Source organism: Myiozetetes cayanensis, unplaced genomic scaffold (genome assembly GCF_022539395.1).
Source record: "Myiozetetes cayanensis isolate MyiCay16 unplaced genomic scaffold, myiCay2020 scf9, whole genome shotgun sequence".
Classification (NCBI taxonomy): Eukaryota; Metazoa; Chordata; class Aves; order Passeriformes; family Tyrannidae; genus Myiozetetes; species Myiozetetes cayanensis.
In genome coordinates, this window is record NW_026088185.1 from 33765590 (window position 1) to 33780823 (window position 15234).

Below are 15234 nucleotides of genomic sequence, written 5' to 3' on the forward strand. Positions count from 1 at the left end.
TGCTCTGCCTGAAATCCTCATGTGCAGTGGGCAAGTCCCCACAGAAACGTGCGGAAGGAAACCACATTATAAATTAAATGTTTCATCTCTGTTGAGAAGCAACACCAGATCTGAGCCTTTGTAATTTTTCCTCAGGCTTTTCATTCAGCCAAGAGAGCAGAAATATTCCCGTCTTAACAGGAAAAGTGATAAAGGTGAAGCTCCAGAACAGGGAACTCTTGGAAGTGTTCATTACTCTTGCTCACTCAGCTGCAGTACTCACTGTCTTCCTCCAGTGCAAGTCTCTCCTCTTTCATCCTCTTGGGACATTTTTAGCTTCATTGTGCTACAGACAATTAGATGCAAGAAACCTAATGGATGCAAATCCAGGGGTCTCTTTTAGGAAAATGAAGTTGTACTCTGCCCATTGGAAAACTAAAGTAGTTTTCAGTTCTAAACCGAAAGTCAGGCCTTCTATAGCCAATAACCCTCAAAAAAACCTGTGTTTTGTCAGTCACTATCATCTAGGGAGAAATGAGATGGAAGCTTATTTAAGAACACACAGGAGCTCGTTTTGATTTTGTTATTAAAACATTCTGAATGATGCTACACATATATGTTGTAATAACTCTAACTTCAAAACCCCAAATCAAACCCATAAGCTGTTTCTCATGGGTAGTGTGAGAAGCTGGTGAAACAGCTATCTGAGGCAATCTGGATTCAGTCTGAAAGAAAGCCACTGAGTAGTCAATATTTAGTATTCTTCACATTTTATGAAGAAAAATCAGCTCAACAGATCCAGCTAGTAGTAATATCATGTAGAATTTTAGGACAGCTAATTTTCTTCAAACAACCCAGTTTTTGGGATATAGTCATAAGAAACAGATCAAGACTGAGATTACCTTGCAGTCACCAACCTTTACAGTAGTCAGACTGAGAAGAAATTGCACACAGGCATCTGTACAATAATAATAATGCTAAAACCTACCAAAAAGAAGAATAGCATAATAATGTTGACAATGATCATTATTTGTTGGAAGGCATTTTCCACAAGGATAGAGACATATGTATTGTCAAAACAGAATCTTCAGCCACAAGCTCTCCTGGGGGCACTATTTAAGATGGATGGGAACGGGAGATGGCTGTGCCATTTTGATGCTGTCAAGTCATGGAAATCTGATCCTTATACATTTTACAAGACTCAAAACAGCTAAAGGCACTAAAAAATATTAAGAATGTTCAATAAATGAGCGTTTCCTACTGTAACTTGGATTATATATTATTCAAAAAGTACAATTTAGTCACATTAGTTCTTGATATCCACAATTAGTACTAATTTTTGAAAGTAAGAAATTTCTTACATAACATGAAATAGCCACTCTGCAAGTACAAAACAATCAGAACCTTTCTCTTCTATTGCTGCATGAATGACATCCACTACAGGAGATTAAAAAACTGAATTTTCAGATCTTTAAATGAGTGGTATTTTATTGCTGAACACATAAGGTATAAAGTATATAAATCACTGTAAGCTATCTACCATACCTATTGCAATGTGATCAAACTAGTAGCCAAACCAAAAGAATACATCAGCAAAAAGTGGTTCACAGATATGCCTAAAGTTACAATCCTTTGGGATTTTGTTCTTTTAGGGAAAACCAGAAGACCACCAAAATCAATAGAAATACTTTGACTGACTTGCTTGAAATTAGGATTTTAATGCAGACCAACAAAAAATATGACTATATAACCTCTATGGATTTCTAGGTCACTCTTCTGCAATATACAGCAAGTAAAGCAGGAATTTCTGGTTGGAGTTACTGACATCCATAACTGTGCCAAAAATGCTCCGAGACAACAAAGACAATATAATGGTAGATTTAAATAAGGTGAATGTTTGTGGAATATTTCATATATGTTTTACAGATCTTCATCAGAAAAGGAACAAAAGACTACAGCTCATAATTTTTTATGCCATACTGTATAACTACCTAAAGCGAAAGAACCTGGTTTATAAATTGACTTGTCTTTTGTTTGCAGCCATTAGTGACCTATTAATGGCAAGTGGACTGCAAGTCAGACTTTAATTATAAACCTGCACTAATTCAAGATGCTGATCTTGAGGTCAGCTCTGATCTTCCCACGAATCTCTGCTGACCCTTGGAAGCCTAAGTGGAGTGTCAGCATGATATAGCTGCTTAACATCCACTTGATACTTTAAAAAAAAAAAAAAGTAAATAGTGTAAAACCACACACTTGTTAGACTGCTACCATACAGAGTTTTTTTCAATTCATAATTTATAATCTGTGAGGCTACAAAACCTGCAATCTATACTACAGAAATAATATGCCAGGAAAAAAATGTACAAAAAAGTCTACACTAGACATTACCTGAAATATACTTGTAAACAAAAAAAAACCCTAAGAAACACTTATTCAGCAGCCCTTTAAAAAGTCATAACAGATATTGCAGCTGTGGGAAGATACTGAAAATTATCAATATATTAAAAATGCTTCTCTAGGCATTTTCTGCCTATCCATAAAAATTTATAACCAGCAGTGAAGTAATTTAAAAGCCTCTTCACTTCTTTCTCAAATAAAAACACACCTTCCTAAAAACATTACCATGGCTTAATCCTTTGCCCCATTAGTAAAACTGTAGCACTGCTGAAATTATGGACTCAAATTAGTGCAATTCACCAGAGAAAAACAATATCCTTTTATTTCTCCATTCTTCAACACCTAAGTAGTAACTATGGGTAATTTGAAATAATTTTTTTTGGTGGTGCTGTATCAGCATAAAATCTCGACAAGACACTTGGAGAGGCAGGGAGGTTGTTTAGAGTTGGGAGCTTTACTAACACGTGTTCATCATAAACCACTAAAACACAGTTCTGTTGATTCCATATTTGAAGACTAGGTAGTGTAGATTGGTGAGATTTTCTCCACACCATTATGACATTTCAGGTAAATTCATTTAAATGCTAAATTAAAATATCTACCACTTAACACTTCTGAGCCTGAAATTAAACATCAGAAAGACATCCTAATATGTATGACACACATAAGAAATACTATTCTGTGACTTCTACAACATTTTAAAATTCAAACTGGCTAAGAATTCATTCCAGCAGTTGGCCCATCTTAGGTTCAGTTTAATTTAGGGTTAAAACAGTTTTAAAGTACTTAATACTCTTCTATGAAAAAGAATATGCTCCCCACCCTAAAACGCAACAAGAACTTAGAAGCTCTTTTCCCATGAAGTCTGGTTTCCTGTGTCTTGATATTAGTCATTATAGATGTTACCAAAAGATACAATTTTAGATAAAAATATTTCTGTTTTTTTCTTTCTTTGCCTGTTACTTCAAAGCCATTATTATTTGCTATATTTGCTTTCACTGCCCTTTGACTGTTGCTGCAGTGTAAGCAGAGGTGTTTCTCGATGTTCTTTAAGGTTATTTTTTTGCTCCTAAATGGGTAGTGTTTAATTTGGGATCCAAAACACTTCTGAGCCTTTCAAGCTTCTTTTGGTCAATAAATATATACAATCACTTTTAAATATCATCTTGTAGCACTTCAGTTGAAAGCTCAATTTTTATTTTGATGAATATTAGCAGGGGTGTTTTTTTGAATCAGGGATTTTGCTTCTCCATATTTTTTTTCCATTTCGGTTCAGTAACACATATATTGAATAATATTACAAAATTGGACTCTCAGACAACTCAGCCTTTTGCAATGACAAAAAGTGACCAGCTGCTTATTTTCTAATTCTCACGCAGTTTTCAATACCTACCTAAGAGGCTTTGATCAATGCATGTTCCATTCATCAATGATTTTCCTTCTGGACAAGCACACGTTGCACCAGAAGGGTTGAGTAAACAAATGAATTCACATGTTAGGTCCAAGCACGGATTAGGCACTGTTTAAAAAGATAAAATAATAGAAATATTGATTTTATTTATTTATTTGTTTTAGAATTTACAACTTTGCTCTAACGCTGGAACAAGATAAATAATCAGATATAAAAATTCTGATGCAGTTTCCAGGATGTCAACAGCTTAAAGTCCATTAACACACTCACTCAAACAGCAGTGCAAGACTGACAGATAGAATTTACTCCAGTAAAAAAAAAAAATATTGGTAATATGGAGCAAAAAACTTCATCTGCTTTTAGCTAGAGGTATTTGTATTCAGTTCTCTTCTAATTCTTTTATATCTCATTTACATTGCAGGTACAAAAGACATTTGTGTACACATTTGTCCAACGTCCTTTCAAATGAGTGAAAACGCACCAAGCAAACTAAATCAAACTTACACAAAGATATATACAACTAAATCCATTTTCAGTTTGTGCAACCAGCTTCTGGTTTATATTTATACAACTTGGTTACTTCCCCCCCACACCCTCTCCCCCCCGGGTGAATGTGCTCAATATTGAATTTACAGTAATCATGCTTACTCACAGTCCATCTGTTTGTAGCGGTGAAAAATCAAGGCACTTTTTGCTTTATCAACATCCACACTTAGATATTCTACAAGGCTCCTGCCAAATTTGTGCACTCTAAATGCACCATTTTTAGGACCTGCTCCATATATGTAATCCTCAAAAATGTCGATTCTATGTGGATGCAGTAAACCTTGAATAAAAATGGGTAATAAATAAAAATTCACATCACATTCAAATAATAAATAACTTTGTCTTCATAATAACTTCAATTGCATTTCTACGATTACCACCTAAAGACATTACTATTATTCAGACAGCTGGTTTTGTACCCACAAAGGCTGTCTAGAAAAAGTGAATCTGCTTAAAAGGAACTCCTCCACACTGCAAGCAACTGAAATCTCAAGCTTTCTATTAGTTTTCCACACAATTCAGCCTCAGAAACTGGCTGATTATTGAAAAGTGGGGAAACTCTATAGTAGCAACTTTTTAATTAGAACATCCTCAGGTACAACACTTTAACTAGTAGTATGTGACAAGGAAGAAACAGATAATTTTGCTTTAAATCAAAGAAATGACTTCAGCTCCTTCTTCACATACTTGAAATGCTAGTTTTTGTACTACATGTATTTTAATTCATAATTAAAGTAAATTAATGCAAAATAAATTGTTAACTCTACTAATTCTTCATTTTTAAGAGCTGTGAGGGCCTATTAGACAACATAGTTTGATTTCCCATGCAACAGCTGGCTGTGGAATTTCACACATTTACTCATGTAACAAGGCAAAGGTTTCTGATCAAAACTTCTTTGCCAGAGATCCATCTCTTCTTGGAGACATAAAGAAACAGAATCTATCATTCCTTGTGATACTTTCTCCTTGCTATTATCTCCATTTACACTGAAACTGGTTTTGTATTTCAGTTGTATTTATCTAATTTTAATTATCAGCTTCTATTTCTTCCAGCTGTTCTTTCATGCTATCAATACTTTGTACTCAGTACTTTATTTCAGTAAAAATATTTCTGAATTCTAAATTATTATTTTATGTTTATTTAATTAAATGGCTTGAAGCTTTTAATCTCATTGCAAAACAATTTCTAAACTCCTTCAAATTTCCTTTGGTTCGATGTTAGAGGAGGTTGTTGTCAGATTCCTACACTCGAAGGAATCTTTGTTCAGATGACTACCTTCATGTTGTGGAAGAATATACTTTAAAACCAAAACAGGATGATTTAAATCTGGTCCTGCCTAATCTGGATTGTGGGAGTATTCTCCTGGCATGTTCCAGAATACCCTAGTGAATTCTGGACAAGTAGTTAAAAAATTCAAGAGCACTAGACGTAATATCACCCTGATGAAACCCCAGCACCAACTGCCCACTAAGCAATTCTCCTCAAAAGCCTGCTATCAAATACTCTTTTTTAAAATGAGTTTTTAATTTATGAGTTTTCTACTCATAAATTGTTATTTAACATATTGTTTAAAAAACGACATGCAGTTCTATAAAAAATAAAGTTTGCTTAACCAGAATCTCTTTTCTTATCAAGGGAACTTTCCTTATTCACATTCAGTTAGGAGAATTCTGTGATTACTTGTTGACCTGAAAGCCCATTATTTCTCCTAAAACTGATTCAGATCAACTGTTCTACAAACTCTACAGCTCCTGTTCAAGGCAGAACAGCTCTAATTTCTTAGTCAAGGTTCTCCTCTTGTTACATAAATCCAAATGAGACCAAGCCTAAATATCAACCACAATGTTATTCGATCATACCTAAGCTAACGATTAGATAAAGAACTTGGAGATTTGCATATATCATTGAATCATTGTTTCCTGAAAGTAATTTTATTAGACTACCTTAAAGCTAAAAATACCTTATTTTAAACATCTATTTTTTCCAGTAATACCTGAACCATTGTCTAATAAAACCAATAAATATTACTTAATAATAACTGCTTTCCATTTACACCCTTTCTCTGAATAGTGAAACTTCAGCCAAGTAAAATACAATAGGAACCAGGGCATAGAAAAGCTCTCCATACCTTGTTTAGTGCTCACAGACACAACTGAATCTGAGCCATCAAAAAGGACACTGCCAATAACAGATAATTCAAAATCAGCCCAGAACAGGCGCTGACTGAACTGATCAACTACGAGGCCTACAAAGAAGATAAAGTTCAAATAGGTATATAAAACCTGGAAAAAAAATGCTATTTTTATGTTAACTGTACATTTTTATATCATTCACATCTTTGTGTACATAAAATAGGGCGACAATGAAAAAAAAAACTCGACTGGAAACCAAGGAGAATAAAATGTAACACTTCATACTTAAACCTTCCTCTTGAGGCAATGGTGTTTTTTATTTTCTTTACTTTACTTGTGTTTTTTTACTTTCTTTAACTGACTATGCCAAGGTCAGTACCTTTCCTAACCCTTTATCCTCAGCAGGCAGGGATGCATACCAGGTGGGAATTAAACATGGAATCTAATCCTCTAACTTGCTTTACTACCAGAAATCCATTGTTCCAATAGATTTCTAAGCAGCAGCACTGGTTTCATTGCATGTTAAAAACAAGGCACTCAAAATTCACAGAATTTTCCAAACTTATCCTGTTTCCACAGGTATATAACTGCGATCTTGTTCTTATCATCAACACTTCACAAGCAGTAATTATTATAGAACTCAAAATCAGATTATTTCAACTACATTAGTGCTGCAGGACTTACACAGCAGTATTGATAGATGTGTATATATTCAGTAATATATGAAAAGAAAGCACGAGAGTGAGTGACTGAGAACACAAATGAGAATGAAAGGTGGATAACATTGTGACTACCCAGCCTCTAAGCAATAACAAAATAGTTAAATCAAATAGCCCCTGTTTCATAGGAGATGATTAAATGATTAATATGCCATTTTAGGTCATGTCAAAACCTGCAGCCTGAAAAAAATATTTCAACCATAAAATAATTTCGGTCTGAGCTTTTGAAGTTGTAGTGTATTTTTAATAAGAATAGGAAAAAAAGTATTTTTCTTCCTATTTATGTATGTAGGTAAGTCAGAAAAAATACATCAAAAGAAATTATACATAACAGCAAAAAATACTCCTTTTTAAGGTCATAAATTAATCAGCTAGAGATAGATGAGAGGAAGTGGAGAAAGTGACTCATAAACTAGTGAAATATGTTTACATTTCAAACTCCATTAAAAAAAGAAAAACAAGTCCCTTTAAAAGAAACACTGGTGTTCAGGGATACAGCTAAAGAGAATAATTTCTGGTAAAAGGCAATCACAATGTGTCAGTTCTTTGTGATACATGGTACCTGTAAGGGGGATGTTTTAGGAACAGTCCTCACTCTCCAGCTTTAAATTATTCTTTGCATTTTCATAAGAATATTTAAGTACTATAATAATAAATAAATAACATTCTCAGTGTATCTTTCACAGTATCAGAGATAAGACACTGCAGAAGAGAGCATTTCTCTTTGTTTTATACATATAGAACTCCTGTGTAAGTCATTTCTATGGAAATCCTATGAAGTCAAGCCCAAATGCTCAAACTCTCCCTTCCTTTTACATGAAATAGGAAAAGCATATGCAGTAAAAAATTTATGAGCAGTAAATTTATGAGTAGTAACATCTTATTTGGGAGAAAACATAAAGGTTTGGATTCTTTCTTTGCATTTCCTCTACAAAGACATGGATCTGTGTGAAATATCTGACAAAAAATTAAAAGACTCCATAAAAATCTACTTTCTACCATGAAATAAAGGAAGAAAAAAGCACAGAAGGATGCCACAGGAATGTTTTCAGGCAGTAAGTACAGGAAAATGCAATACCCCGGCAAGCCATTTGTGAAATTCCCTCTTTGCAAAGACTGCTCATATTTTTGTAATTCTGCTGATTTTCTTAATTTTCATTTTATTCAATTTTGTAAGGGGACACAGATCTGGTTAAATGTTTGCAGGAAACTTTTCTATATGGAATATACCATGGAAGATTTAAGAAGAGAAGTTCTTGTAGTTCTGCTTCTGGTCAGGGAATAAATCATTGCTTGCATTTTCAGGTAATTTTGATACTTTTACTGCCTACAAAATTTAGTAAATTCACTAATCCAAAAGGGATGGCCAAATAAAAGGGGGTTAAATGCCCTTTTGACCAAGGAAGTGGGGACTTGTTCTGTAGGACATAACCTTTGTAACAACTTTGATAAAGTTCTGCTGTACTTCAGTCTGAATAATCAGGAGCTTCTTACTGAATTTATTTTTGGCTATGTATGTTATCATCATTACCATTGTGCTCCCTTCTCCACAAAGCTTTCCTTTTATCACATATGTAATTTTTTGAAGTGGCTATACTTTAATCTAATCATGGCAACAGAGTGTTTCCTTTAAGGGTTGAGCATAATTTGCATAAACAACACCATAAACCCGCTGTAGCACATGACTTAACAAGAGGTTAAAATATTAATATTTGTTGCTGTGATAATGGCAGCTCCTGAGGTGCTTAGATATTCAGATGGCTCCCCTTGAAAGAAGCCTGTTTCGATAGAAATGCTTACCAAGCTTACCCCTAATCTGCAATGTAATAACAACAAATTATCACTGTAAGCCTGGAGAAACAACAAATATTGCATAAAAAATGGGTTATGAAAAAAATCTTCTGTAGTTTCAAGACAGGAGACACATTTCCATTTAAGAGGCACATTTCATTCTGGATTTGTTATTTCCTTTGTTGTAAAAATTACCTTTATGCTGCCAATGGAGTCTTTAATGCAATTCACAAGATCTCAACAAGTACTGTCAAACTTCACAATAGTTCCATAAAATACTGAAATAATGAAGTTGTTTCTTCTTTGAGCACCTACACCTTGTTTTGTACTATTTTGCAGGAAAGTAATTAGAATAGGCTGCGAGACTACAAATGCATTCTTAAAAAAATGTGTTTCACCACTAACTGGTGTTCCCTTAATTGCTTTTGCTTGTTCAGTGTTATTGAAGAAATAACATTTTAACTGGTTATATACAGTACTTTGTACTGATTTGTTAAACCATGTTAAGCTTTGTTACAAAAGGTAAAGTCTTTCTGAGGTGCATCATTTGAAAACAGAACTGAATAGTAACTGTGTATGAATTACCAGAACACATATTTTAAAAAGTTTTGGGTTGTTTTTTGTTTTATTTGTGTGTGTGTGTGAATTGTTTGTTTGTTTTGGGTTTGGGGTTTTTTTTGTTGTTGTTTTTTGAAACTGAGAAACTGAAATCTGTGAGTTACCAAGTGTATTTAGGAAAAATGACAAGCCATTTACCTGTAGGTCTTTGTAAGTTCTTTTGAACCAATATCCTTCGCAGAGTACCATCCATAGATGATTCCTCTATGTGAGAGCGATCCCCAATAACTGTCCAGTACATCATCCTAAAGGTATGAGACAAAAATTAAGCTGGGTGCCAACACAGAACCTCAAAACACTTCACTAAATTTTGAACTATTATGAGCCATACTAAATTATTATGAGCCTTTCAACCTTCCTGACAGATGGGAGGTAACTGATCCTGGCTTACGTACAGGTAAACTGCGCAGGAAAATGAAGCAAATGGCTTGGAAAAGATTAGACATTTGAAGCATCATAACTTTCTCTTACTCCATTTTGCAATTTCTGTCTGAATCACCAGAACAGAGTAATGTTGCAACACACATACCCCCTTTTAGGATTTACAGCAATTGCATATGGTTCTCCTGCCATGCTTGTGAGGAGCCTGGTGCAGTTGGGTCCGTTCAGTTGGCCCACATTGATGGAGTATCTCAGGCTGGTCCAGTGAGTGGTGTAGTAGCTGAACCAATGCATTCGGGAGTGATCAGTCCAGTAAATATTTCCAGTCACCCAGTCAACAGCAATGCCTCTGGGCCTTTTGAATTCTGGACACTAAAAGGAACAGATGTTACCATCATAATTATGGAAATGATCTTTCACAGCAGCTGCACAGTCAAAGATTCATGTAACATTTTACAGTTAAGTAACTTTTACCTTTAATATAGCGAAATATTTAAAACCACAGAAATGGAAAGACCTAAACTCCACCTGCAGGAGATCAGCTTTCAAGGATCCGCTGACAGTTCCAGTCGATTCAGAAAAACAAGTCAATGGTTCAAAATTGTTTTGTCAAGGCTACCTGCATTAAGGAAAAGGCACTTTGGCATCAACTACTTGAACTATTGATACTGAAGCAAAGAAATGTTGCAGACTGCAATCCAAAATGAAAGGAAAAGGATGTACTAAGATTATACAGCTATTACACTCCATGCAGAGCTATGGTGTGATTCTCATCCCAAAGCCCTCAGTGAAAACCACTGTGGAAGCCAATCTCGAGGTGTGGCTGCTCAGCAGTGTGCCAAGGGTAAGGAAAATCACTGCATTTAGAATTTCCTCTGTGTTCAACAATATTCAGCTTCATATGAATATTGACTGATTATAACATTAAATTTCTAAACTATAGTATCTCTCTCACAATTTCATAGTTAGCATTGAGATCTAGATCAAAAAAAAGGGGTCCTTAGGATAGAAGTTCATAGTGCAAATAGGAGACATATATGAACAAGTTACTGGAATTCCTGCAGAAAGGAGTAAAACCTGTAAAACAGAATTACCCACCAATTTCTAACATGAATGCAGCATATCATAAAAAATTCAAGACCAGCATGAGCTAAATAAATATACAATTGTTTGCCTGTTTGCCTATTTAACATCAAGTTGAATTAGTGAACAAAACCCACCTATTCCTTGACAAATGAAGCAATGGAAGTCTACTAAGCTACATTACTGAAAACCAGAAAAGAAAATACTAAAAGAAGTTGTTTTCCTCAGGTGTCAGAGTTCCCTAATACCACAAGACATTTGTAGACTATTTTCATCATAAAATAAAGGTCATTTCATTCTCTAGGTGAAATAATAGGACTGCAAGGGTGAATTTAGATAGTTCATTGTTCATAAACCTTTAATTCTCCAAAAATGTCATAGAATGTATGTTCCATAGATATAAAGAACCTTGATTTTCTATTTAGATGAGTATTAAAGCAGTAAAATCAATCACTGCATGTACAAAACAGTTATCTCTTTAAAACCTAGGGTCACAGTCATTTCTTAAAGTTAAAAAAATACTGTATCATAATTCTTTGGTATGAAACCATGATACTGGCAGCAGATGCTTCCAGAAATACTACTTTTTTTTTTTTCCCAAGAAATGTAGCATTTGCATGCAACAATCTTTTTTATTTTTTTTCTTTGTTACTATCCAGGCAATATTCATATAAAGGACAAGATACCCAGAAATGTGGGTATTTTCAGATAAGGGTAATTGTATTTCTAATCCAAACTCCTTTTAATTCCCTCTAATATTCAGGCACTCAAGAAGCCTCTCATACCTGGAGTTACTCATCCAGTTACTACTTTGGCCACTGCAAGGGTTAATGGCCCTGGTTTACAAGGCTGGAACCAAAAATCCTTTTAAAAAGGAGAGCAGCTATCTTGGCCAGCACAGTCCCTTGCCTTTTTCTGCACTGTTCAAGACCCACAGTTTACAGTAAGAATGGCTTTTTTTGGAACCTGGTAAAGCAGATGATGAGAGTTACCAAGCAGAGTTAAGAAATGGTTCCCAAATTGCTGGTAGTAGAAGCAGAGGAGACAAGGGGACATCCTAAAAAGATTCTGGAGCAAGGATAGGGTTGCTTAGTAACACTGACCCTTTCTCATCTTCTCAGATACACAGGAGAAGTGAAATCCCAGTAATGCTGGGGTGCAGCAAACAAACAAAGAGATAACCAGAAGAAATTAAAAGGAGGCACCTGGTGTAAGAGATTTAAAAAAGAAAGAGAATAAAAACTACTAGCTGATGTAATTCTCAGTTGTGTTCATTAAATTTCAGCCTCACCACATCACATTCCTTGTGCATCTTCTCATACTGTCTAGGAAAATTACTTATTGTAAATGAGCTCTTACCTAATATCTTATTTGGATTATGCTAATTTCTGGAGAATGATTTTACATACAGAACAAGGATGAAAATACAGGAAGAAAATCACATTAAAATTTTCCACTGTGATTTTAGCCCACTTTGATGCTAAATATAATGTACTCCAACTTATTAGAGAAATTGAGGTTTGAAGCCTAATCACCTTTTGTAGTGTGCACATGTTGTCTGCAGAACTACAGACTATGTCAGCTTGATGACTTTTGATCAGAACTGCTGTCTATCTTAAAATCTTCTTTCAAGGCAAAGAATTAATAACAAAAAAATCACCCCAAACCCCAAAACAACAACAAAAACCCCCAAAGAAACGAACAAAAAAGAAAAATAGAAGCTGTTGTAACAGCTCGGATCTGGAAACCACTTTGATATAATGGTAGATTACAGAAAAATTTTCAGCCCCTAAAGTTGAATTTGACTGGAGAAAATATGTTACACAAGCAGCAGGAATCCATCACTTTGCAGTGATTAACAGGAAGACAAACTGATAAATCTAACTTGCAACACAAGCATATGTGAAGCAATGTTTTATCTTATTTGCTTCTTGGTATGGAATTGTCATGGAATAATGTATATAAATGTTTTATTTTTGCCTAAAATAAATAATAGAACAATAAAAAAAGGCCAGAAAAACAATAACACTAGAAAACTTTTAGAGTTTTTCTCACCAAAACACAAAATTTTCCTCGCCAGATGAGCACCCCAGTGGTTCACCAAACCACCATTTGTATTACGTAAGTAGGATTATTAAAAAATCCTAACCAGCTGATTCCAGATAGAAGAGGTCTCCTAAGTACACGGCCACCATCCACACAGAGCTCTAGCTCTAAGGTAAAACCATAAATTAGTGCTGTTTAGAGAAAAGTCTAGGAATAGTTTGCATTCCCAGGGATGCCCTGCATTCCGCTGGGCCCTGGGGCAGCTGTTGGGAGAACATGTGTGGATTAACCTCAAGAGTGGTTAAGGGTCCTTGTTAAATTCCCAGAACTCTGGGGCTGGAGCAAGCTGCTAATATACTGACTGAACACACTACAAAACCTGTTTCCCTCCCTGTTATATGGTGCAATTATTTGAGTGTTCAGCTTTTTGTCCTCTTCCATAAAAAACAGCACTTGAGTTTAGGTGTGAGGTCACTCCTTGTTGAGTATTCACCTCAGATAACTTGCACATCTCCCTCCAAGGATTATGCCAGTAAACAGCTGCACTAGTTATCACCAATTCACTTAGACTGTCTGAACTCCATTGGAATTAAATCCTCTTCTCCATCTGTCAATAAACTCTGAAGAGTTGATATTTACTATTTCCTTTAATGCTTCAATTTATACCAAGTTTAAACCCCTTTTCACAGGAAAACAGGAGAGCTACTTAAAGCTATTCTCTGAGGAAGGCTCTTGATATGCTAATTCCATGGAGCAATTTCAGTTGAGATGGATTTTTGCATTAATGTAATTACCTGAAAATGCAGGTGACTTTGTTCAAGTTTACTGTCCTGATTTACATATCAAAGTCTAGATATAAAAGTTATAATGTAACCTTTGAAAACTTATCCATTAAAAAACTTGTGTTAAAATTAAGAAATTCTCAAGCTTTTTAAAGCCAAATTTCAGTGACAATATTAAAGCAACACTATAAAAGCAATTAACCTACTGATGAGTTGTATATAAGGCAAAAATATTTGAGTATTAATGAGATAACACCGGGAAAATAACTGAAAAGTTTAGCACAATGAGAAGTAAATGTTTCACAAATATAAATTAGAAGTTTCCAAGATATATTCAAATACAGTCTGTGTATTTTCAACAAACAGATTTGTCACTGGGTTTGTATGGCTTGGATCAACATCATCACGAGGACCTACCTGCACTGAGGAGACAGGAGAAGATGGTGTGTAAAGACAGATATAATTTTTTCAATAATTTTGAATTGAAAAGGAAGTGACTGACTAAAAAGTATTGTCACATGATGGTGAAACAGAGATACAAAAAGGAAAAACTATTTCAATACCTTAGAAAAACAGTAATTATAGGAACACTTCTTGTAATTAGTTTAAACACGAGAGACAGTGACAAATTAGCTGTGAAAATTCAAACCCTGGACTACAGAGAAGTGTCAAGGAAGCTTATGTTGAATTTTATGGAGCCTTAAGAAAATGTAGGTCCATTAGAGAGGTGGTGGGTCAGCAGACTACTCTTATAATTGTGGAATGCATCTGCATATTATCAAAAAACCTAAACAAAACAAAAACCAACATCCCCTTAACACTATTTTCACAAGACTTCAAAAGTTTGTTACTTTCTAATCATGAACTCAATACAGAGATCTGTCTGTCAGGATTTCTGCCACACTGAAATAAGAAAAACACCGCAGCAGAATTACTCCCCATCTTCAATACAAGCATCCTTCTGCAAAACTCAAACGACATAGCTGACCTACTGGCAACGCTAAGAATTATTTTCCACTTCAGATCTACTTTACATACACTTTCTATCAACAAAATATAGACTCCTCTGCTGAGCAGGTGGAATTGTTGGTTTTAAACCACTCTTCTCATGTGTGATAACACAGCCACAAAGTATCTTCAGCGTCTGTCGGTGTTTACATCCTCAGGCTTTTTGCCCTGCTGGTATCAAAGGTCAGGAGTGTCATTCATTTGGAAAGGAAATACGCTCAGATGGAATGTACTTAGAAGTGGTTTCAGATGTGTATGAATTATAGATGAAAGATTAGCCTACTGTTGCTACTACTGTTTATTCTGCTGGGTATATAAAAGTATTCATGTGACAGAA

General features: G+C 34.9%; 1 protein-coding gene across 7 annotated transcripts in view; it reads right to left on the reverse strand.

Moving 5' to 3' along the window:
- LRP1B (LDL receptor related protein 1B) overlaps positions 1-15234 on the reverse strand; it is a 670422-nt gene that overhangs the window by 41294 nt on the left and 613894 nt on the right. For all 7 annotated transcript variants that reach the window (XM_050339267.1, XM_050339266.1, XM_050339263.1 and 4 more), the window contains 5 exons: positions 10127-10350; positions 9736-9842; positions 6466-6582; positions 4443-4616; positions 3773-3898 (listed from right to left, as the gene is read on the reverse strand). In XM_050339267.1, the coding sequence (XP_050195224.1) occupies positions 3773-3898; positions 4443-4616; positions 6466-6582; positions 9736-9842; positions 10127-10350 (748 nt within the window). The remainder of the gene's footprint in view (positions 1-3772; positions 3899-4442; positions 4617-6465; positions 6583-9735; positions 9843-10126; positions 10351-15234) is intronic.